This window comes from Bos taurus, chromosome 7 (assembly GCF_002263795.3).
Source record: "Bos taurus isolate L1 Dominette 01449 registration number 42190680 breed Hereford chromosome 7, ARS-UCD2.0, whole genome shotgun sequence".
NCBI classification, from domain to species: domain Eukaryota; kingdom Metazoa; phylum Chordata; class Mammalia; order Artiodactyla; family Bovidae; genus Bos; species Bos taurus.
This window is the reverse complement of record NC_037334.1, coordinates 57,960,503-57,982,556: the sequence shown is the minus strand read 5'-3', so window position 1 is coordinate 57,982,556 and position 22,054 is coordinate 57,960,503. Positions and strand designations below refer to the sequence as shown.

The window sequence follows — 22,054 nt, the reverse complement described above, 5'->3', positions numbered from 1 at the left end:
TTTCCAAGCCCACAGAGATAAAGGTGGAGACAATTCTTTGATAGCATAGAACAGACGTAATTCTCTTGCTTACTGCCTGACTCTAAATATGTTGCAGAGATGACTTTAAACTCAGTTTTAGTTTTCTGCAGTGGATAATTCTTTTCTCCTAGAGTGTAATGAGATTGGCTTAATTAATGTTTGTAAAGTTTTCTGTAGTCTTTGGGTTAAAGGTGAAGTAGAATGGAGACATCTATTACTTATTATCATAGCTTCGCCAGCATCTGATCACATAAGGAAAAAATCCCTGGAAGGTCATTTCTAAGAAGCAGTATTAATCTGGTGGCTGTTAAGCCTTATGTAACTTACTGGAACAATGGAATAGCGAGGGAAAACAAAATGACATCAACATGAAGATAATAATGAACTTAAATCATAAGCCTTATTGCCTTACTGCAGCTGCTGAGGATGAGACAAGCTGGAAGTATCTAAACTTAACTCCGCCACTGCCTGGAAGCTTCTAATTAAAAGTTTTCAAATAAAATCAATAAGTTTTGACATAAAGGAGCAGATGGCTTAAGAGAGAGAACTGAAAGACTGCAATAGGAAAGCAGTGGGCTTTCACTCCACTGGAAAAAACATTCCAAGTAGGAGAAAACAGGAACCAAAGTGGACCAATTTAGGATGCTGGAAAGGCAGGATTAGGCCCTGTTCCGTCATAAATATATCTGTGAAATTTTAGTTCATGGCACTGCTAAACCCGGCTGTTGCCAGAATCCAGACAGGTGAAACAGGAATGATATTCTCTGTCTCCCACAAAGGGATGTTGGTCCATTCCCTGGAGTGGTTTTGTTCATTCTTCCTTCTTTCATTCACCACTGGTTTATCGAGCACCCATGAAGTGCTGGTACTTTGCTGGGGAACAAAAATCAGACAAGATTTTGTGCCTCTCAAAGAACCAACTTAGTGAAGACCTCATTTGTTGGCTAACTAAATACAGCAAATGAAAATAATTAAACATTGTTCAGTACTGTGCAAACATTTGATGTTATTTGACAGTATTGATGATAGTACCATACTTGTATCTTATGAATTTTATAAAATACCCTCATGTGCATTATAGTTGTACTTCCCTGGTGGCTCAGATGATAAAAAAAAAAAATCTGCCTGCAATGCAGGAAACCTCGGTTGGATCCCTGGGTTGGGAAGATCCCCTGGAGAAGGGAATGGCATTATAATTAATCCTTCTGACAGATATCTGAGGTAGATGTTGGCAACTTGCAACCCAGAGGAAACTGAAATTCACAGGATGTGAATTCTTGCCCAGAATCATGAAGCCAGTTAATGACAGAGCTGAGACTTGAACCCAGCTCTTCTGAGACTAGTTGGCATGTTCTTTTGCTGCTGTGGGTTAACCTTTGGGACAGTCATTTGGAATTTCAATCGTGTGACCATTGTAAAGCTCTGATCCAAAGAGAATGCTTGTATGAGCAACTCTCAGCAATGCTAACATCTCAGATGTGTGTATTGAGAGGTGCGGGTGGCCCACCAGGCAGAAATAGGGCGTAAACAGAACACTGATGTGGGCAAAATGAATCTAGGAATAGTATCACTATGTGAGGTCTTTGCCTGAACTTGCTGATGCAGCAGGCACTGGGAGCTCCATGTCCTTCCTGAGTCATTTTCATTTGGATATCAGCCTGCCTGTGTTTACTCAGCTTCAGTTCAAGGCGTGGAGAGGTTCCCTTTGACCTCAGTGCCTTGTGGAAAATGGAAGTCAGGCTCTATGGGTTTCCTTGGCCTTCAGAAGCCAAGGCGAGGTCAAGGCAGTGAGTTCCACTTGGGTGCAGACAAGTCATGGTTATTTCTGGACCCTCCTTGCCGTTGGGTTCCACAGAGTAGTTTTTAAGTGCCCTGTAACTTGGAATAAAAGAGATACACAAATGCTCCCTCTCCCAGGTTTCACCTGTTTGCAGATTTCCAAGATCCGTATATAAATTTGGGACACTGCAAGGGAAGATATATTAATATATGGCCTCTTTGCAAGATATACATCAATTAGCGATGCTCTCTGGGTTTTCCAGACACCTCTGCATGTCTAAAAGCAACGCCCTCTTCAAGGTCACCTCAGATGGTGCCCCCTTCTCTGCTTATCCACATCTTACCTCTGACACCACTGACACTTTGTACTTTTCTGCTGGCAGGTGTCTCTTCAGTTATTATGTTCCTGCTCTCGTCACCCCATTCCCCAATCCTCAGCCCACATGAAAGCCAATACTCTATTCAAATATATGTGTATGGGCGTATAATAGATATTTATCCATGGTACAATTACATATGTTAAATTTTTACTGAATGCCATATATTTAAATAATCTCTATGAAACCATGTTACCTCTCTGCCTCACACCCTCTGTGGCTTCCCTTTCCATGCAGAACAAAACCATAACACTTGGCCATGGCCAGAACACACCCAGCCCATCTCTCTGCCGTGGTCCATCAGCCCTTGAACCTGCCCAGCTCCTTCCTCCTTCATGGTTCTCATTTATCTATTCCCTCCACTGAGACTGTTTTTCCTCCAATGTTTTGAAACTCTGGGTCTCACATTCAAAAATCAAATAGTACCTGTGCTCACTCATTCTCTAACTCAATTCCCCATTCATAACCCTTCTACCACTTCATTCACTTTTAATTTTGTTTGGATCTGACTGATCCACCAGAAATGCACGTCTCCTAAGGGACCCTTCTGATACATCCTCAGAGCTGGGCACTGTGCCCAGCAGACAGCCTCTTAGTCACACCTGGAATGAATGAAGGATGTGTCTTGTGACCCACCCACCCTAAAGTGCAGCACGTTGTATGTAACAGTAACAGCAGCAATGGTTACCAAGTGTTGGTGATGCACCAGACGCTCTTCTAGCATCCTGTGTGAATTCATCCATGTATTTCTCATGAAAATCTATGATGTTTGTGGCATTAACACTAGCCCCACTTTTCAGATAAGAAAACTGAGAAGTTTGGTGATTTGAAATATTTAACAAAGAAGCAATTTGCTCAAGACTGTGCATCTAGAAAATGGCCGAGCCAGGATTCGAGCCAAGGTTCTGAAGTTCCTGCATTTACTTTCTCACCTTCCTGTCTTCCTGTAGCAGAGAGTCACATATACATTTGAGTTCATTGAAAGAAACTAGACACATGCTGTGGTGTGGGGAAGTTAACCAGTCTCACACCTGCTACAGTGTACTCTTCCCCAGCCTGGTGAGTCTAGAGCATGGCATCATCATTTCTTTAGTGTGTTCCTTTGAAAGGAAAACCCGAGTAATCTCTGCAGATGCTGGGTTTGAAAGAATCATTGTCCCTCATCAGAAAGCATAATTAAGAGCCTCTCTGCCCGTTAAATGAGGCAGTGAATACTAACACATTTTGTAAGAGTATAAAATGCTCTATAAATGTTAGTTATTGTTATTCCCAGGCTCCATGGGACAGCGGCTTATGTTGCAGAACTGCGGGTTCAGAATCCTTCAGAAGTAGTAAATTTACCCAGTAGTCAAGGAAAGGAAATGCCTCTGGTTTATTTCCTTCCATCATCCCGAAAACTAAATAGAAATTCATTCTTCTCCTGTGTTTCCAAAATCCAGGGTCAGAGATATGCAAATTTAAATATGCAGGCTGCTTTTAAATGATACATGAAAGGGATTTTTGAAATGAATGTGCTGTGATTGAATTTCTGGTCAGTCACCCAGAAGGCATTTTGCACTAAGCTCTGGACCCAATTCCACTGAAAATGCATGAAACTTTGGTGCCTGCAGCCAGTCTAACCCCAGACGGAGATCAGGGTCCTTGCCACAGAACTTCCATTAAACGATGCAGACCCCCAGGCTCAAAGTTGAAAAACAAATTAGCACAAGCCTAAAAGAAATCCAGTACAAAGTTACTTTAAAAATACCTTTTCCATAACCTTAGCCTGACGACATAAACTCTTTGATTTCAAGCTGCTTGATAAGAACAATGTGCATTAATATATAACTTAGTTTTTTCAATGGAGGCACCTTTGTCAGTTTCAAAAGAATTTGGCTATTCTTTGGGAGTAAGAATATTGTGAATACCAATAGATAAGAAACATGGATAAAATAAATCACTTATTGTGTGTGACTTGGACTGAGGTGATTTGTAAGAGTAACTGACAGGAGTTGGCTTTCTTAAGTATGGTTGGAGAGCTCTGCTAATCACCTTGTTTATTATTAAACAAGTTTGCTAAGCAACCTTCTTTCTTGGAGATGATCAAAGGTAAGCTTCAGCCTTATATGACTTACCATGAAATTCTCAAGTAGTGGAATTTTAAATTACATTTCCTTCCTTTAACTGAAAAGTATGCCAGTAATACATGTACAGGGTCTTGTGCAGCAAAAATACAGAAGGTGAAGCTAATTTCACCTTAACTGTCCCAATCCCACTCTTCAGGGGATTAGTGCCGCTTTGGAGCATATCCTTCCAGACCTTCCTCTATACATTTGTCTCTATGTATTAAATTTTTTTAAATTAATGTTTATATAGATGGTATACTAGTTATTGATTGCTGTCACAACACTCAGCGGTTTGAAATAATGTACTTTTCATAGCTAAAACCTTTAGTATTCTAAGAGTGAGGAATGCATAGATGTCTGTACTGGGGGTGGGAGGAGTTCACTTATGATCTCTCATGAAGTTGTAGTCAGGACATAAGCCAGGACTGCAGTCATCTGAAGGCAGGACTGGAGCTGGAGGATCTGCTTCCCTGATGGCTCACTCATGGCTGTTGGCTGGAGGCCTCAGTCCATCATCGGCTGCTGGCCGAAGACTGCTACCTGGGCATACTGCAGGACTCTTTTAGTGTTCTTATAAGAGGGTAGCTGGCTTCCTCTAGAGCAAGTGATGAGAGAGAGAGAGAGAGAAAGATATCAAGGAGGAAGCCACAATGCCTTTTTCTGAACTAGTCTTGAAAGTGACACATTGTCATTTCTGCCATGTTCTATTCATGAGAAATGAGTCACTACGTCTGGCCCACATACAAGGGGAGGTCAATCAGGTTCCACTTGCTACAAGAAGAGAATCAAATTTTAATAGTTTCTGGACATATTTTTAAACACCACATATGTCGTACAGCACATAGGATTCTATAGTTTGCTCTTGTCATTCAGTAATCTGTTTTATGATGGACATATTATTTTATGTGCTTTTTTGTTATATGTATTGGTTTATTCTTTTAACTACTGCATACTGTTCCCTTCTTTATTTAATCATTCTCCTCTTGCTAGATGCACCTTGAACTTAATCTCAGATTTTCATAGAAAACACAGCGGAGGGGGTGCTTGCTGATGCCTGTTTAGCACATGTGCCAGGATTTCTCTAGTTAAAATGCACTGAAGTGGAATTGCTGAGTTGAAGGATTTTACCATAACAGTTAGTATCAAATTGCCCTCTAAAGTGGCTATTCTTATTTTCAACCCTTTGTTCATCCCCCACCCAGACGCTTGGGAGGACTTGTGGTAGAACTAACGTTATCAGGTAAAATATCAGGTAAAATACCTTAGGGGCCTTGGAGATAATTTTGACCCTTTTCAAGTTTAGACTTGTGAGGGGCATGAGAATTATCCCTTTTGACACCCACTTTGCTCATGATTACAGCTTTTCTGCTTCAACTCTGCTTGATATAAGCAAAAATCCCAGAGCCCATACCTCAGGGGACAGGGAGACTTAACTGTTGTTTACAAAGTGCTCAGAGGTTTTCAGGTACAAGGTGCCCCTGGAGAGCCTGGTTGATTAGTGTTCATTCAAAACTACTTCCTATATTCTGGTAGCAGCTGAGAAATCACATGCACCAATCTAGCTTGTAGATTTGAATGCAAAAGAAATGCCATTTCAGTAGCAACTATTCCTGGACTCCGGCTGAGCTTTCCTATTGCAAGTTACTGATGCATAAAATCACTGAATCTTCTGGGCCCTCCCACCATATAACTTATGCTTACTTTAAAGTCAACAACCATACTGACTTCCTACCATTTAAATTGTCCAGTGTCCTTGGCTGGCAAGAATCATTAACAGCAGCTACCAACCATTTGACAGCTTAACTTCACAAAAGGGCTTGGCCTGATTGATTTCTGTTTATTTACTGTGCCGTCCCTCATTAGAATGGTTGGTTGGCCTGATCCAAAATAGTGTGCCATTGAGACAACCATCATTCACTCATTCAACATATATTTATTACACCCCTTCTGTGTGTAAGGAGGTACTGTGTTGTTTGATGTTTATGTGTAGGAAGAGTAAGGGTAATCAATCACATATTGATCCCCTCAAGAGTTTGAAATCTGATGATAATTATTATTAGTTGTTTAGTGTTTCTTGTATATCAGGCACTGTACTAAGCACTTTATAAACATCAATACCTTTCACCCTTAGCAGTCCTGTTGAAGTAGGTGGTGGTTGTTCAGTTGCTCAGTCGCGTCCAACTCTTTGCCACCCCATGGATTGCAGCACACCAGGCTTCCCTGTCCATCACCAACTCCCAGAGCTTACTCAAACTCATGTCCATTGAGTTGGTGATGTTATCTATCTCATCCTCTGTCGTCTCCTTTTCCTCCTGCCTTCAGTCTTTCCTAGCATCAGTGTCATTTCCAGGGAGTCAGTTCTTGGCATCAACGTGGCCAGAATACTGGAGCTACAGCTTCAGCATCAGTCCTTCCAATGAGTATTCAGGGTTGATTTCCTTTAGGAGTGACTGTAGGTTTAAGTAGGTGTTGTTGCCATTTTGCACATGTGTCATGATAAATGCAGAACCCTAGTTTTGTCATGAAAAAGCTGCTCATCTTTATCTGTGTTCCTAACCCAGCTGAGCCCCAGTACCTGAGAAGACTGGAGAAGTTCAGCTTTTGCCAAAATGTTTACTCTCACAAGAAGCACCATGGAAACCAGGATCTACAATTTGAGCATATACCCTGCTCAGAGATCCCTGAGGCCCACGGGGATTTCTCCTGTGGATCTCAGCTCAGAGCTGCCTGCCCTGTGCTTACCTGACAAGAATGGATCCCCAGATCCCATGCTGTCAGAGCTCTGGGAACCTTCCCTTCTGAATTCTTAGCACAGGGGAAGCGCATGTGTGTAAGAGTATTTACTGCACTCCACCAGAGTGCTGTAAGCTCCATGGGGAGCTTTGTACTTTTTGTGCTCAATTCTGCTTTCTCAGACTCTGGCACAGAGTTTGGACCAAATAATCAATATTATTTCATTGATTAACTGATGGCTTTAGTCAAGGTTCTGAAAAGAACCACACTAAGGAAACTGCAGCCTTTTTTAACTTGTCTCACACCATCCAAGCCTCATTCAACGAACATTTATCAACCATGTCCCATCATCTAGGCTCTGAATTAGGTACTGAGGATGTAGCCAGGTAGACATGGTCCTTATTCTCTTGGGGTTTGCATTGCAGTCAGGAAATCCAGATGATCAATTGTTGAAATAAAAGGATAAAGAGAATTTCATATATTTGGTTAGTCCTGAGGAAAAAATTAAACTCAGAACTCTCAATTGAATCAAGGGTGGTCAGGAAAGATGCTCCAAAAAGGGGACATTGGCATGAGGTGGAAATCATGATGAGGAGCCAGCCTTGTGAAGTTGTAGGCACAGAATGGTCCCTGTGTCAGTAAATGTACTTGATCAGGACAAAACCCTGAGTGTCATCCTTGACTCCTTCCCCTTGCATACCTGTCTCTTCAATCTCCAGAGCATTTCAGATTGGCCAGCTTCTCCTTGCCCTCATCGCTACTGCACTGGTCCAAGCCGCCTCCCTCTCGCACCTGGACTGTTGTGATGACCTACCAACAGGATTATCTGTCTCCATGTCTCTACCCACTGTCTGCTCTCTGTAAGTCAGATCACGTCACTGCCCCTCTCAAATCCTTCAATGCCTTCTCCTTACATTGAGGGCCTGTGTGAACCAAGCCCTCAGAATTTCACAGATGGGGCCTCCTCTCCAACCTCAGTTCCTGCTGCCCTCATGCTCCACACACTCTACCCTCCACGCTGCTCCCCGAGTGGGCCAGATGTGTTCCCACTCGGGCTCTTTATACTTGTGGTTTCTTATTGCTGGGAAACTCTTCCCCCTATACTTCTATTGTCTGCTCCATTGATTCATTCAAGTTCTGTTCAAATATTAACCAGAAGCCTTCCCAACTCCCTATTGAAAATGGTAACATTATTTCCTATACCTTAACATTGTCTAATTTTTCTTCATAGAACTCCTCACATCAACCACATGTTATATGTCTGTCTCTCCTATTGGAATGTAAAGCCAATGAGGGTGGGAACTGAGTCAGCTTTATTCACTGCTGTGTTACCAGTACCTGGAATTATGGTCCTAAATCAATATTTCTTGGATGGATGGATATAGATAGATGGATGAGTGAATGGACGAATGGGTAGGTGATTGGGTGGATGGATGACAAAACACAAGAACATGAATCTTTGTATATTGGAAAAGCAGAAAAAAGGCAGGAATGGGGAGACAGAAGAAGAGGCTGTAGAGGCAGGCTGAGGTCAGATTATACCCCTGTAAGTGATTTTAAGAAATTCAGAATTACTCTAAGAGGCTGGAGAAACTGTCACCTCTAGAAAGCTTTTGCTTTGTAATTCCTCTAAGAAGTGACATGATATTTGGAGAATCCTTGGATTATATGACCTCTTATGTATTACTTTCTCTGATACCCAGAAACAAAGCTTTGCCCTGTGCTTTGATCCTATCAATGTTTTCTAGAGATACTATGGATTAAACAGCACATATTGAATTAGCTACTTTGAGTTACTGTATAAATGTACTTCCCTGGGAAGTCATCTCTGACCTCCCAAAACAGAGTTAAGGGTCCTGCCACTTGCCACTGCAGCTCCAACTGGCACCGGAGCATGCGGTACTGCTTTGCAGTGTTTGTTTCTCTGTTACTTCCATTGGATTGTAAACTTCTTGAGACTGGAGAGGCTTTCTTGTTGGCTCCTTCAGCCCAGAAACGACAGAGAGTTGGCTGGTATCTGGATCCAGTCCATCAAGGTGTGTGTTTTACCTGTTTCATTTTATGTTATGATAGCTGCCAACATTTTAGATTTTTAAAAAATTGATTTCTGGCTTCCGTTGAAATTTTATAAGACGTGAAAATGCTGTGTCCATGGTCTCAACAACTAGAGAAATTATGTAGCTGCCTGTTCCTAGGCAGCATGCTTTCTCCTGCAAGCCACAGTCCCCACCACTCTCTATTACTGGTGAGAGCATCTTGTCATTTAGCAGATGATTGAGTTTTTGTTTTGTTATAGTCAAGAAATATAATTCTGTATTCAGTTTGCCATCAAAGAAGGCTACATGTTGTTAAACATGGTACTTAAAGCCCCTTTTGGAAAGTTAAGTTTATGATACTAGTCCCAAAATAAACAAGTGTTGTTATTTGGTGTTTAAAAGCATAGGCCTTCCCTGCCCACTTGACATAGAAAAGGTATTAATTTTCTCCAAATTGGTATACAGACTCAATATAATTCCTAATAAAATCTTACCAAGATTTTTTGTAGATGTAGACAAGATTATTCCAAAATTTATACGAAAAGTCAGAGGAACCATAATAGCTAAAATGACTTTTAAAAGAATAATAAAATAGAAATCAATATATTTACTAATAATGATGACCATATAGTAGTAACAGAGGGATAGATTTACAGATCTGTGGAACATAATAAAGACTCCAGAAGCAGACCCATGCAAATATGCCCAACTGATTTTTCACTTGTAGTTTAATGAAGGAAAGAAAGTCTTTTCTTCACATGGTTCTGGAGCAACTGCATCTATAGACAAAACATGAACCTCAATCTAAGTCTCACAGTGTACACAAAAAGTAACTCCAAATGGATCGAAGCCTTAAGTTTATGAACTTAAACTTATAAACTTTTTAGAGAGAAAAAAAAAAAATCTTTAGGATCTAGGTTAGGTAAAAATGTCTTATACTTGACACAAAACATGATCCATAAAAGGAAAATTAGATAAGTTGAACTTGATCACAGTAAAAACCGCTTGCTCTGCGGGGCGGGGGCGGGGAGGGAACCCAGTTAAGAAGATGAAATGTCAGGCTAAAGACTGGGACAAAATATTTACAAACTATCAATACATAGCAGACAAAAAACAGTTTTTAAAGTACATAAAGAGCCTAAAATTCAGTATAAAAAAGATAATAATCCTAGAAAGCAGGCAAAAAAAGTGAAGAGAGGTTTCACCAAAGAGGATATTTAGATGGCAAATAGACACTTCAAAAAGTGTTCAATATCATTGAGGAAATGCTAATTAATACTGTACAATAAGGTATCTATCACAGTGGCTAAAATAAAAAGTTGTGACAACACCAAATGCTGGTGAAGATGCAGAAAAACTTGATCTGTCATATATTTTTTGGTGGGAAAGTAAAATAGTATACCCCTTCTGCTAAACCATTTTGCAGTTTTTTAAAAAACTAAACATAATCCAGAAACTGCACTCCTTACATTTATCTTAGAAAAATAAAAATTTACATTCACACAAGAAGCTGCACACAACCTGTACACAGTGTTTATAGCAGCATTCCTCATAGTTGCCCCAAAGCTGAAAACACCCTGGATGTCCTCTAGCGGATGAGTGGTTATAGAAACTGTGTTGCTGTTGTTCAGTCGCCAAGTCGTGTGTGACCCTTTGCAACCACACATAAGTTGAAAGAAATCATATTTTATTTCATCTTAACTACAGTTGCTTGTAATGACAAATGTGCCCTTGTTGGACTCAACACAGCTTCTCAAACTCTGAAATCACCCTGGACACTGCCAGCTTCACTTTCTGTTTTACCTTGTTTTCGACACAGTACTTGTTTTGATTACATTAACAGCCAAAATCCAGCTTTGCAAAGATACTGTGTTATTAAAGGAAATAAACCGCACACGAATGCTAAAATGTGAGTTCCCTTGTGCTAGTTCTCACAGATCCAATAGATAGTGATTGTTGCTGTTTTTCTCTCAAAACTTAAAACACCCTCCAGCACATGTGTGAGTTTGCTGAAATACCATGGGGCACTTGACGCAAACTGGGAGCTGCTGGTATAATGGTTTACTTTGGCCTCTTCCAAAGCAGAATGCAGTAGACCCAAACCAACTGCTTCCTTCCTGGGACCTTCCCATTTGCAATGAGCCACCTGCTCCCGGACATACCTGTGTCCCCAAGATGATCTCACAGTCAAACCACCCACCTTTAGGGAGCAAGAGTCATTTTCTGTGACTCAGCCAAGGCAGAGAAGATGTTTAGGAATGGATGCTGAGGCTCATTCCAAAGATAGTATGCAATTTGGGAAACTCCTCTTCTCCCAAAATTAAGTTCCACAATAAGCACCTAGAAGGTGACAAGCACAGTCCTAGTTACTAGGGTCACAAAAGTGAGTTAGGCCTTGTCCCCAAGCCCTTGAGTAATGGTTCTTCCACAGATGACAGACAGCAATGATGTTATGGAAAAGCTCTGAAGTCTACAGACCCTAATTTAAGCCCAGACTCTACCAACTTATTAGTTTGGCCTTCCTGAGCCTTAGTTTCCATGTCTGTAAAACAGGAGTTAAAGTGTCTGCATAGCACTTTTTATCTCACAGGATCTAATGAGATAAATATTTGGAAACTCAGAACCTGATGGCCAGCATACAGCAAACATCTATTAATATGTTTCTCATCTTTTTATTAATAATCACTAATTGCCAACCAAGGTGACTTTGTCCAAGGGTGAAAGGGAATCCAAAGAACAAGATGTATTTCTCATGCTTCTCAGAAGAGATGGGCGTATCAGGAGATGGGGGAGAGGAAGGAAATCCCTGAAGGTTTTGTAATGTCAGTGAGAAGCTGAAGAGCAGAGTTACACTGGCCTGGAAGCTTCAATCTCCTCTCCCTTCTTTAGGCAGAGAATAAGTGCTTGAGAGCTAAATTGATCTGTTCATCCCCTGTTCCTTTTTTTTTTTTCTCTTAAATACATCCCTTAAAAGTGATGAACTTTCTTCCCCCTGATTCTGGCTGTCACTCAGGGACTGTTTTACCCAGCATGTGCCACATATGACATTTTTTCCCCCTCCTAGCCCAAAAATCATTTCAAAGTCAGACTTAATATTTCTTCACAGATGTTATGTCATCCTAGGCACCAGTGATCAATGTTGCAGAGTTGAGGTGGATATGGTGGGGATCTCTCTCCAAGAAAGTGAGATGATGTGGGAGACCATAAAGCAGCTGTTAATTTCCCTCAAAGTGAGGAGGATTATGCTCAGTGGTGGAAAGCTGTTCTCTGGGTCCCCAGCCTAATTGTCTCGATTAGCACGCTGCACGGCCATCACAGGTGTAGCACATAATAGCTCTAGAAGGTTTTCATAGCCAGGCCAATTAAAATCTGTCATGGCGCCAGGAACTAACAGTGTGTGCGCCGTAATGCCAAAAGTCAAAATGAGTTCTCTAAATAATAATTGCTTGCGTTTGGGGGACAGTTTATGGTTTTCAGCACATTTACACTTCCTTAATCTCATGTGCTCCTCTTGCGGAGGGCAAGCAGTTTAGGTGGGGAAACCAAAGTTGAGAGAGATTTAGTGATTATAGGTTTATTATTTATTACTATTATAGATTTAGTGATATAGTGATTATATTAATATTATTTTAGGACCCCAGTTACTGTGCCAAATTGCTCTTGATATTAAGTCCTTCAAGAATTCCCTCTAGTCCATATGGCAGGAACTAACATCTATATATTACTTAACAGCTTACAAAATGCTATTGTATTTATGTTTTTGTTAGGTCTTCCATAATATACTGGCAACCCACTCAGTATTCTTGCCAGGAGAATCCCATGGACAGAGGAGCCTGGCGGGCTACATTTCTTAGGGTTGCAAAGAGATGGACATGACTGAGCATGCACCATGATATAGTGTTACAAATCAGTCTTCATTATCCCATTTTTATGTATAAAACTCAAAACCTTAGAATATTTGTTGAAATTCTGCCTTTCATTTTTTTAAAAAAAATTTATTTTACTAAAGTATAATTGCTTCACAATATTGTGTTGGTTCCTGGTGTACAACAATGTGCATCAGCTATAAGTATACATATATCCCCTCCCTCTTGAACCTCCTTTCCACCCCCCACCCCATCCCACCCAGGTCATCACAGAGTACCAAGCTGAGCTCTCTGTGCTATGTAGCAGCTTCCCACTAGATATCTGTTTTATGCATGGTAGTGTATATATGTCAATGGTATGTCTCATTTTAGAGTCAAGGAAGCTGGGGTTTCAGTGAAGTTATATCACCTAAGCGTAGACAGCTACCAAGTGGTGGGACTAGGATAAGAACCCAGGCCTGCTGATTCTGATCCAGCATTCTCTGCTGCCTTCCCTGCATGCCCCCCTCTCTTTTTCTCTCTCCTGAGAGGTGCATTTTAGTCTTGGGATCCACTAAGAAAGTGAACTGACACTGCTATGAAAACACAGGTGTCTCCTGTTGAAAGACGGAAGGGCTTTGGGGCCGTGATTTATTTTCCTAGTGACTTAGGAATGGGTAGTTTATATTTTAAACTGAACATAAACTTGACCCCTGGTCTCTTAACCACCTGATCTCTGTGGTGCTGAGCATGTTTGGTGAAGGGACTTGTGTTGGTTTACTGGCCACCCGCCCTAGGCCGGTGGTGCATTTCAAGGGCCCACGGGGCTGTGAATGTGCATGAAGGCAGGATAAATGTCTTCACAGGCACAGCAGGCTCAGAAGTTGAAAGACAACCTGCCTAAGGGAAAAATGAGCTCTAAGCTGTTCTCCATCAGAACCCCCCAAAATCTCTTGCAGTAAAATGTTTTGTTCTTTGTTTCTTAGAGATGAAAAATGAGGAGGAGCCCCTTCTGGGCACTCCTGATGATTTTTTAGGTTAAGGCTGAGCCCCTGAGGACAAATGATTGCCTGGCTAGCGTCCTAGGGCTGATGAACCACAGGGTGGTTCCCTGGTGACACGTGTGAGGACAGGAATGGAATTTCACATTTCTCACTGCTGGAAGGGCAATGCTTTCCACCTGTTGTTCACTCTGAAAGCTCTCTTCAGTCCCAGCCTGTGAGTTCTCCCTGGAGGAAGGCAGGGAACAAATTCTGCATTCCCTGTGGTGCAGGGACTTCAAAGTCTAAGGGCCAGGTTCCTTTCTCCTGCAGAGCCAAAAATGATGATTTCCTCAAGAGTAAATGGCTGCCCTTGCCTCTTTGGCTGCAGTATATCTGCGTCTGCTCTGCCATTCCATCAAAATCTGGGGTGCAGCTCAAGGAGCCAAGTTGACAACATCTCAACACAAATGGCTTCTTTTATATTTGAAAGAAAGAATTGGAACTGGAGGTGGGAGAAAATGTAGTAACAGCCTACATTTTTTTCATATTTTTAAATATGAATTTAAAAAGAACAGGTATCTAGTTAGATAAATACATATTTATTTATAGATGAGTATGTATAACCATATATAGATTTAAATTTTTTTGCCCCTTTTATAAAGATGTTTCAGAGCATGGTACGAATAAATCTACACTTGACTTAGCTTAATGCAGTGGCATTGATTTCTGCCTGCTAAACCATGATTCTCTCTCAGTGGGGGAGGATCAATAAGACCAGGGAGGCCCACTTCTGCATGTCATCAGTCTTGGCTTTAATCTTGGCAGTCCTGGTTACAGACCACTCAGTCTGGAGGCATACTGATTGGCAGTGATATTTTCTCGGTGATTTTGTGATCATATTTGGGGCGTGTTTTAGTTTCTGACTCGGTGTATGGTTCCTATTCCTTTGGGCTTTATAGTCTGGTACGTGTTTTCTCCCTTATACTGCAAAAGATCTATTGGAGGAAAGCTTGGGGAAAATTGATTTCACAGAGAGAAGAATTGAGATAATTTTTAAACAGAATCAGAAAAGAAAAAAATAACTGTAAATATAGTATCTTAATGCTTGCTGCTGCTGCTAAGTCGCTTCAGTTGTGTCTGACTCTGTGCGACCCCATGGACGGCAGCTAACCAGGCTCCCCTGTCCCTGGGATTCTCCAGGCAAGAACACTGGAGTGGGTTGCCATTTCCTTCTCCAGTGCATGAAAGTAAAAAGTGAAAGTGAAGTCACTCAGTCGTGTCCGACTCTTAGCGACCCCATGGACTGCAGCCTACCAGGCTCCTCCATCCATGGGATTTTCCAGGCAAGAGTACTGGAGTGGGGTGCCATTGCCTTCTCTGATCTTAATGCTTAAAGGATTTAAATTGGAATAGATTTGAGGAAGGGGACACTGTGTCCAATAAAAATGCCATCAGAGTCACTGGGCTTAATACTAATTCCCTCTCATTAGGCATAAAGGAGCTACCTTATATTTTCTTTCTCTTGAAAAGGGCATCTCACATGTGTCACATTCAGGGAGAGCTCTAAATGTGATGCCTGCTAGTAACCTTATATGATAGTTGACAGATTTTCAACAAAGTCACATATGTACCGAATGTGTAGATCCTATATCATTTCCCAAGTCCTTTCAGCCCAGCATTCATTGAAAAGCCTATTAGGATGGACAGTTGGTGGTTTAAAAAAAAAAGGGCAGGGGGAGAAGAAAAACAATTCTTTCTCCACCCATCCAGCCATTCATTTCCTACCAATTAATAATTCACACCCATCTTGCAAGCCTAAGACTGTTGCGGAAATGTGTTAAGAGATAAACAGAATGCTAAGCATAGAACCTGGTTTGTGTATTACTGTTTTAGTTTCCTAGAGCTGCTCTAACAAAGTACCTTGAATTGTGCCTTAAACAACAGAAATGTATTGTCTCCCAGTTCTGGAGGCTAGAAGTCTGAAATCAGGATCAGTAAGGTTGGTTCCCTCAAAGTCTGTGATGGAGAAACTGTTCACATGCCTTTTTCCTAGATTCTGGTGGTTACTGGCAATCTTTGGTGTCCTTTGACCTACAGATGGATCACCCTGATCTCTGCCGTCATGTTCATATGACTCTCTGTGTGTGTGTATGTCTCTGTATCCCAATTTCTCCTTTTTATAAGGACACCAGTCATCTTGGATTAAGGTCCCCCATGACTTCATCATAACTAACTGCATCTTCAGTGACCCTATTTCCAAATAAAGTCACATTCTGAGATATTGGGGATGGGTGGGGTGGGCAGGAGCAGGGCTTCAGTGTAAATGTTGTTGTTGTTGTTGAGTCACCCAGTCGTCTCCACCTCTTTGTGACCCCACAGACTGCAGCATGCCAGGCCTTCCTGTCCTTCACCATGTCCCTGAGTTTGCCCAAGTTCATCTTCATTGCATTGCATTGGTGACGCTGTCCAGCCATCTCATCATCTGACACCCTCTTCATCTTTCCTCAGTCTTTCCCAGCATCAGAGACTTTGCCAGTGAGTCATCTGTTCACATCAGATGACCAAAATACTGGAGCTTCAGCATCATTCCTTCAGGTTAATATTCAGGGTTGATCTCCCTTAATATTGACTGGTTTGATCTTCTTGCTGTCCAAGGGACTTTCGGGAGTCTTCTCCAGCACCACAGTTTGAAGGCATCAATTCTTTGTCATTTTGCCTTCTTTATGGTCCAGCTCTCACATCTATATGTGACCACTGGGAATTTTAAGGTGACATGATTCAACCCATGAGCTTCCCTGGTGGCTCAGTGGTAAAGAACTTGCCTGCCAATGCAGGAGATGTGGTTTTGATCCCTGGGCTGGGGAGATCTCCTGGAGAAGGAAGTGGCAACCCATTCCAATATCCTTGCATGGGAAATCCCATAGACAGAGGAGCCTGGAGGGCTACAGCCCATGAGGTTGCAGAAGAGTTGGACACAACTGAAACTAAACAACAAGTTCAACCCATAACAGTTACTGTTATTTAGTTTTATGTTTTAATTATGTGTGTGCTCAGTCACTCACTTGTGTCCAACTCTTTGTGGCCCAATGGATTATAGCCTGCCAGGCTTCTTTGTCCATGGGATTTTTCAGGCAGCAGTACTGGAGTATTTTGTCCATGGGATTTTTCAGGCAACCCAGAGTAGGGTTGCCATTTCCTCCTCCAGGGGATTTTCCCGACCCAGGGATTGGACCTGTGTCTTGCATCTCCTGCATTGGCAGGTTGATTCTTAACCACTAGCACCACCTGGGATAGCTTTTCTTGATTTTTTTCTTCGTTATGATCTACCCTATTTATACTACATATTCAAATTTCAAAGAACAAAATTAAGAAATTAGAATATTGTTGCTTAGTGTGTGAGTATCTTCAAGCAGCACTGGCTGAAAAGTTAGAGAAGATATCCAGGACATCAGAGCATTCATGGTCCTAGTAGAGGGATCAGGAGAGTCTGTAAGCCCAGTCCGGCAAAGCAGCAAAGCAAGCCATTCATTACTCCCAAAGCCATCCAATGTTGGCAGTCTCTCCAGCCTTAAGATCCTGGTATCCTCTCATAGTAAGCAGACAGGCAGCAGCCTGCCCAACCTCAACAGATGGTGTGGAGTCCCTTGTGCCATTGGCATCATGCGTCCTTTAGATTTATTCAAATGCTCTCAAAAAAAAAAAAGAAAAGAAAGAAAAAAAAAAAAAGGAATACCCTTTGGGGCCATAAAGTCCCAAATCTAGCAATTTCCTGCTGTATCACAGCAAAGTACCTTCCCCCCAGCCCTGCCCCTCTGGCTGTTGTTGAGATGGTTAACCAGTAATTCCTGAAAACAATTCTCTTCTGACACATGCACAGCATTTTCCTTTGTAAGAACGTGAAGGCTTGATGCCTCCAGAGCCCATTACATAGACAGATTGGCCCCTGAGATAATTACAAGAAGATAGTCTAATGGGCTCGATTAAGGCAATCCCATTACCTTGGTGAAGAATCACCAGTGAGGTGCAAACCCAGAGGAAGTCTTCCCCATCACAAAAAATATAGTTACTTTCTTACCTAGAAACAGAAAGAGCATTCAGTCCACATGTTTATATTTGGAAACTAGGTTGCTATCGATCTGACAAGCAGGATTGTGGAAGGAGAATATTTTTACTCCATTCTGTTTCAGAAGAATTTAGGATGACATACAAGGGTGGATCAAATATGACATGACTGAATAAATCAAAAATTAGGTGACCTAAAATTGTGGTCTCTCAGTATTGGAAGCCAACTCTCCAGGGAAGGCAGCCTTGCCAGCTCTAGAAATGGTTGATGGATGGTTACCCAGCCCTTCCTGACCTAACAGGACCCTGAGAGCCCTGAGGGTGCCTCACCTCCACCTGAGAGAGGCAGTCCCTGGCCTTGATATGACCCCCAGCTGCTGACTCCAAGCCAGCCTCGAGAGAGGCGAGAGTGAAACATGCATGGGTATCTGAAAGAAAGCAGGCCATCTTCTGGGATATCATGCCTGGTTTCACCCCATGCTCCACTGATGAGGGGATTTCTGTGGATATAATACGAGACTCTCAGCTTATAATTTACATGGGGTCCCTTCCCCTGCCACCACCATCTCCAACTTCAGATTATATTAATAAGTACATTTGTAAAAAATGTATATGGAAGGTATTTTGAAAGGTGAAAAAAAAAATTAAATCACTAAAGGAGCGTTAAGAGGGAGTATTATGCTCTTCTCTGTCTATGCCCTCTTCGTGTATGGGACACACATATTAATACATGTAGAAGAAAGGCCACCTGCTAGTTTGGAACCTTCCTTCCTGAGTGCCTCTTCATCAACCAGGTCTTTTCAAAACCCCTGTGGTGAGCATAGGACTTACCTGAGGAGTTTTGTAAATTGCAGATTCCCAAGTCCTATTCCTAAAGAGTCTGATTCAGTAGAACTGGAGCCAGGCCCGGGAATCTGCATTTTAATGTATTCTTCTAGTGATTATGAGCTTCATGGCCAATGAAACATAATGTGAGATGTGCTACGCTGTCCTATGGCCTTCCCTGGTAGCTCAGCTGGTGAAGAATCTGCCTATGAGGAGGCAGACCTGGGTTCGATTCCTGGGTCAGGAAGATCCCCTGGAGAAGGGATAGGCTACCCACTCCAGTAATCTTGGGCTTCCCTGGTGGCTCAGCTGGTAAAGAATCTGCCTGCAATGTGGGAGACCTGGGTTTGATCCTTGGGTTGGGAAGATCCCCTGGAGAAGAGAAAGGCTACGCACTCCAGTATTCTGGTCTGGAGAATCCCATGGACGGCATGACTGACCAACTTTCACTTACATGCTTTCCTGTGGTTTTCTGTCTTTTAAAGCAGTAATTTTTGCATTCCTAATATGTAATGCTTGTAAAGCTAAACATGCTCATTATTTTTTAAATCAGATAATATGAGTAAAAATCATCAATTTTCCACTATCAAGACAGAATTATCATGACTAGTTTCACGAATATCAGAACTTTTTTCTGTTTATATGTGTTTGTGTGTGTACGTAATTTCTATCATTTAAAAATATTAAGTTTGCTGATGCAGATTTGTGAAAGAAAAGGGGAAGGAAGTGGCTCCTGCACAATATTTTTCTTTCAGTAATAATAATAATAATAAAGCGATTACCATTTTTCCCCTTGGGTTCTGTGACTCTAAGGACCCTATGTTTACCATGACTTCTTTCAGCAATGCTTTCACAATTCCTTATAGCTCTACTCAAACCATTTTTCTTTGGGGCCTAGGTAGCTATGAATTGCCAACTTAGAAGACATGAGGGAAATTGATACACTTTCTTCAAGGTTCCTTTTTAACATATTCATTTATTTATTGGCTGCATCAGGTCTTAGTTGCAACAATTGGCATCGTTCATTGCAGCTCATGGTCTCAGTTGCCCTGCCACAGGTGGGATCTTAATTCTGCAACCAGGGATGGAATCCAGGTCTCCTGAGTTGGAAGGTGAATTCTTAACCACTGGACCACTGGAGAAGTCCCTCTTCAAGGTTCTTTTCCCTTTTCTTGCAAACATTGTCTTCCTACTATAGAACTGTCCTCTTTTACCACCTCTCCATCTTCACTTGGAAATGTATATGTACCAGTTCATTTTTCTACCTTTTGTGCTAACTGTCCTTTGATGTTTCACTTCTGAGAGGTCTTCCCTAGCTAGAGAGAGCTTTGAGTATCTGATGAAAATTATAATCCCTCATTCCTGAAAAATTTTATGTATTTACACCCATAGTTTTATATATAATTTCAAGAGGTCCAAGGAATCTAATTTAAGAACCCCTCTGATAATACATCCTCAACAGGCTGAGTCCCTCAGACCTACCAAGGAGTACCAGAGATGTTACTCATGAAAATATGTATTCAGCCTCAGCTACCCAGCATATACTGCATTTATTCCCTGGAGACACAGAGAGAACTAAGTAGGAACTCTGTCTTAAGACTCTCTGGATACTGGTAGAGGCAGATAGAAAAACAGTGACCGTAGAATATGAGAAGCACTGTGATAAAACACAGCGAGGGCTACAATAAAATGCTCTTAAAACAGTTCTCACTTCTCCCCTTAAAACCTTTGCTGTTGCCTCTTCCTATTTTCCATGAAGACCTTCATCATAAATCTCAAGCTTACTTCACCAGGATCATCTGGACATGGCTCTTTCTTTTGCCCAGCCCTGGCATGTCATGCTCTTGTCATATTAAAGTCTCATCTGACCCTCAAACATGCCATGCTCTATGGATCTTCTTACAAGATGTTCCTTCTGCCTGGCAGGAAGGGACACTTCCTTCCCCATCCTTGGCCCTTTGGTCAGACTGACCTTCATTTGTCCTCTACCACTAGACCTAGGATGCTTTCCCCAGGGAGCTTCCCCTGTTCCACCAAGTTCAAGTTAGATGCTCCCCCTAAGTGCTACTAGGGCACTCTGTACTTACCTTCATTCTTATCACACTGTATTACAATTACCTCCTCATATATCTGTGTCATTGACCAGACATTGACACAAGGACAGGCACTATCTTGCTCATAGTTCTAGTGTTACAGCTAATGTATAATAGTTAATAAATATTTGAATTAATTTACCAATTAATTTAATTCTTAAACCTCAACCGAATTAGTTTTAAGCTTTCTAGTGTAAGTCAGAATGGAGAGCCCTCCTACCTCTGTATTCTCTGAGAAATGTGATCCATAATTAGAACTTAGCAACATCTGATCAAGCTGCTCTTTGCCTGTAAGGAATCTGGCTCTCAGTTACTTGGCACACACAGAAGCAGGGACAGAGCTGAGGCCAGTTAATTAAGAGATGTTCACCTGTCACTTGCCTAGCACTCTGCAAAATACTTCGGGGAGTCACAGATGTATGCATTGCCTCCTTCAAGAACTTGTTGTTGGAAACACAGGAGTTCCCCATATGGAATCTAGGTAGTATATAATTTACTGCTAAATTATATAGTAGAGATTATATGATGACATTTATAGCCACACTTACAGCAGAAAGTGAAGAACTAAAGACCCTCTTGATGAAAGTGAAAGAGGAGAGTGAAAAAGTTGGCTTAAAACTCAACATTCAGAAAACTAAGATCATGGCATCTGGTCCCATCACTTCATGGCAAATAGATGGGTAAACAGTGGAAACAGTGACAGACTTTATTTTTGGGGGGGCTACAAAATCACTGCAGATGGTGACTGCAGCCATGAAATTAAAAGATGCTTGCTCTTTGGAAGAAAAGTTATGACCAACCTAGACAGCATATTAAAAAGCAGAGACATTACTTTGCCAACAAGTCTAGTCAAAGCTTTGGTTTTCCCAGTAGTCATGTATGGATGTGAGAGTTGGACTATAAAAAAAGCTGAGCACCGAAGATTTGATGCTTTTGAACTGTGGTGTTGGAGAAGACTCTTGAGAGTCCCTTGGACTGCAAGGAGATCCAATCAGTCTATTCTAAAGGAGATCAGTCCTGGGTGTTCATTGGAAGGACTGATGTTGAAGCTGAAGCTCCAATACTTGGCCACCTGGTGTGAAGAGCCGAGTCATTTGAAAAGACCCTGATGCTGGGAAAGATTGAAGGCAGGAGGAGAAGGGGACAGAGGATGAGATGGTTGGATGGTATCACTGACTCAATGGACGTGAGTTTG

At 41.7% G+C, this 22,054-nt stretch overlaps 1 protein-coding gene across 14 annotated transcripts in view; it reads left to right on the top strand.

Annotated features, from left to right (window-relative positions):
- The window catches only part of PPP2R2B (protein phosphatase 2 regulatory subunit Bbeta), a 509,482-nt gene that overhangs the window by 323,125 nt on the left and 164,303 nt on the right, over nucleotides 1-22,054 (top strand). For 5 of the 14 annotated variants that reach the window (XM_059888050.1, XM_059888049.1, XM_059888053.1 and 2 more), the window contains exon 3: nucleotides 7,735-7,875. The exons of the other annotated variants lie outside the window; for them this stretch is intronic. In XM_059888050.1, coding sequence (XP_059744033.1) covers nucleotides 7,735-7,875 — 141 coding nt within the window. The remainder of the gene's footprint in view (nucleotides 1-7,734; nucleotides 7,876-22,054) is intronic. 14 annotated transcript variants of the gene reach the window in all.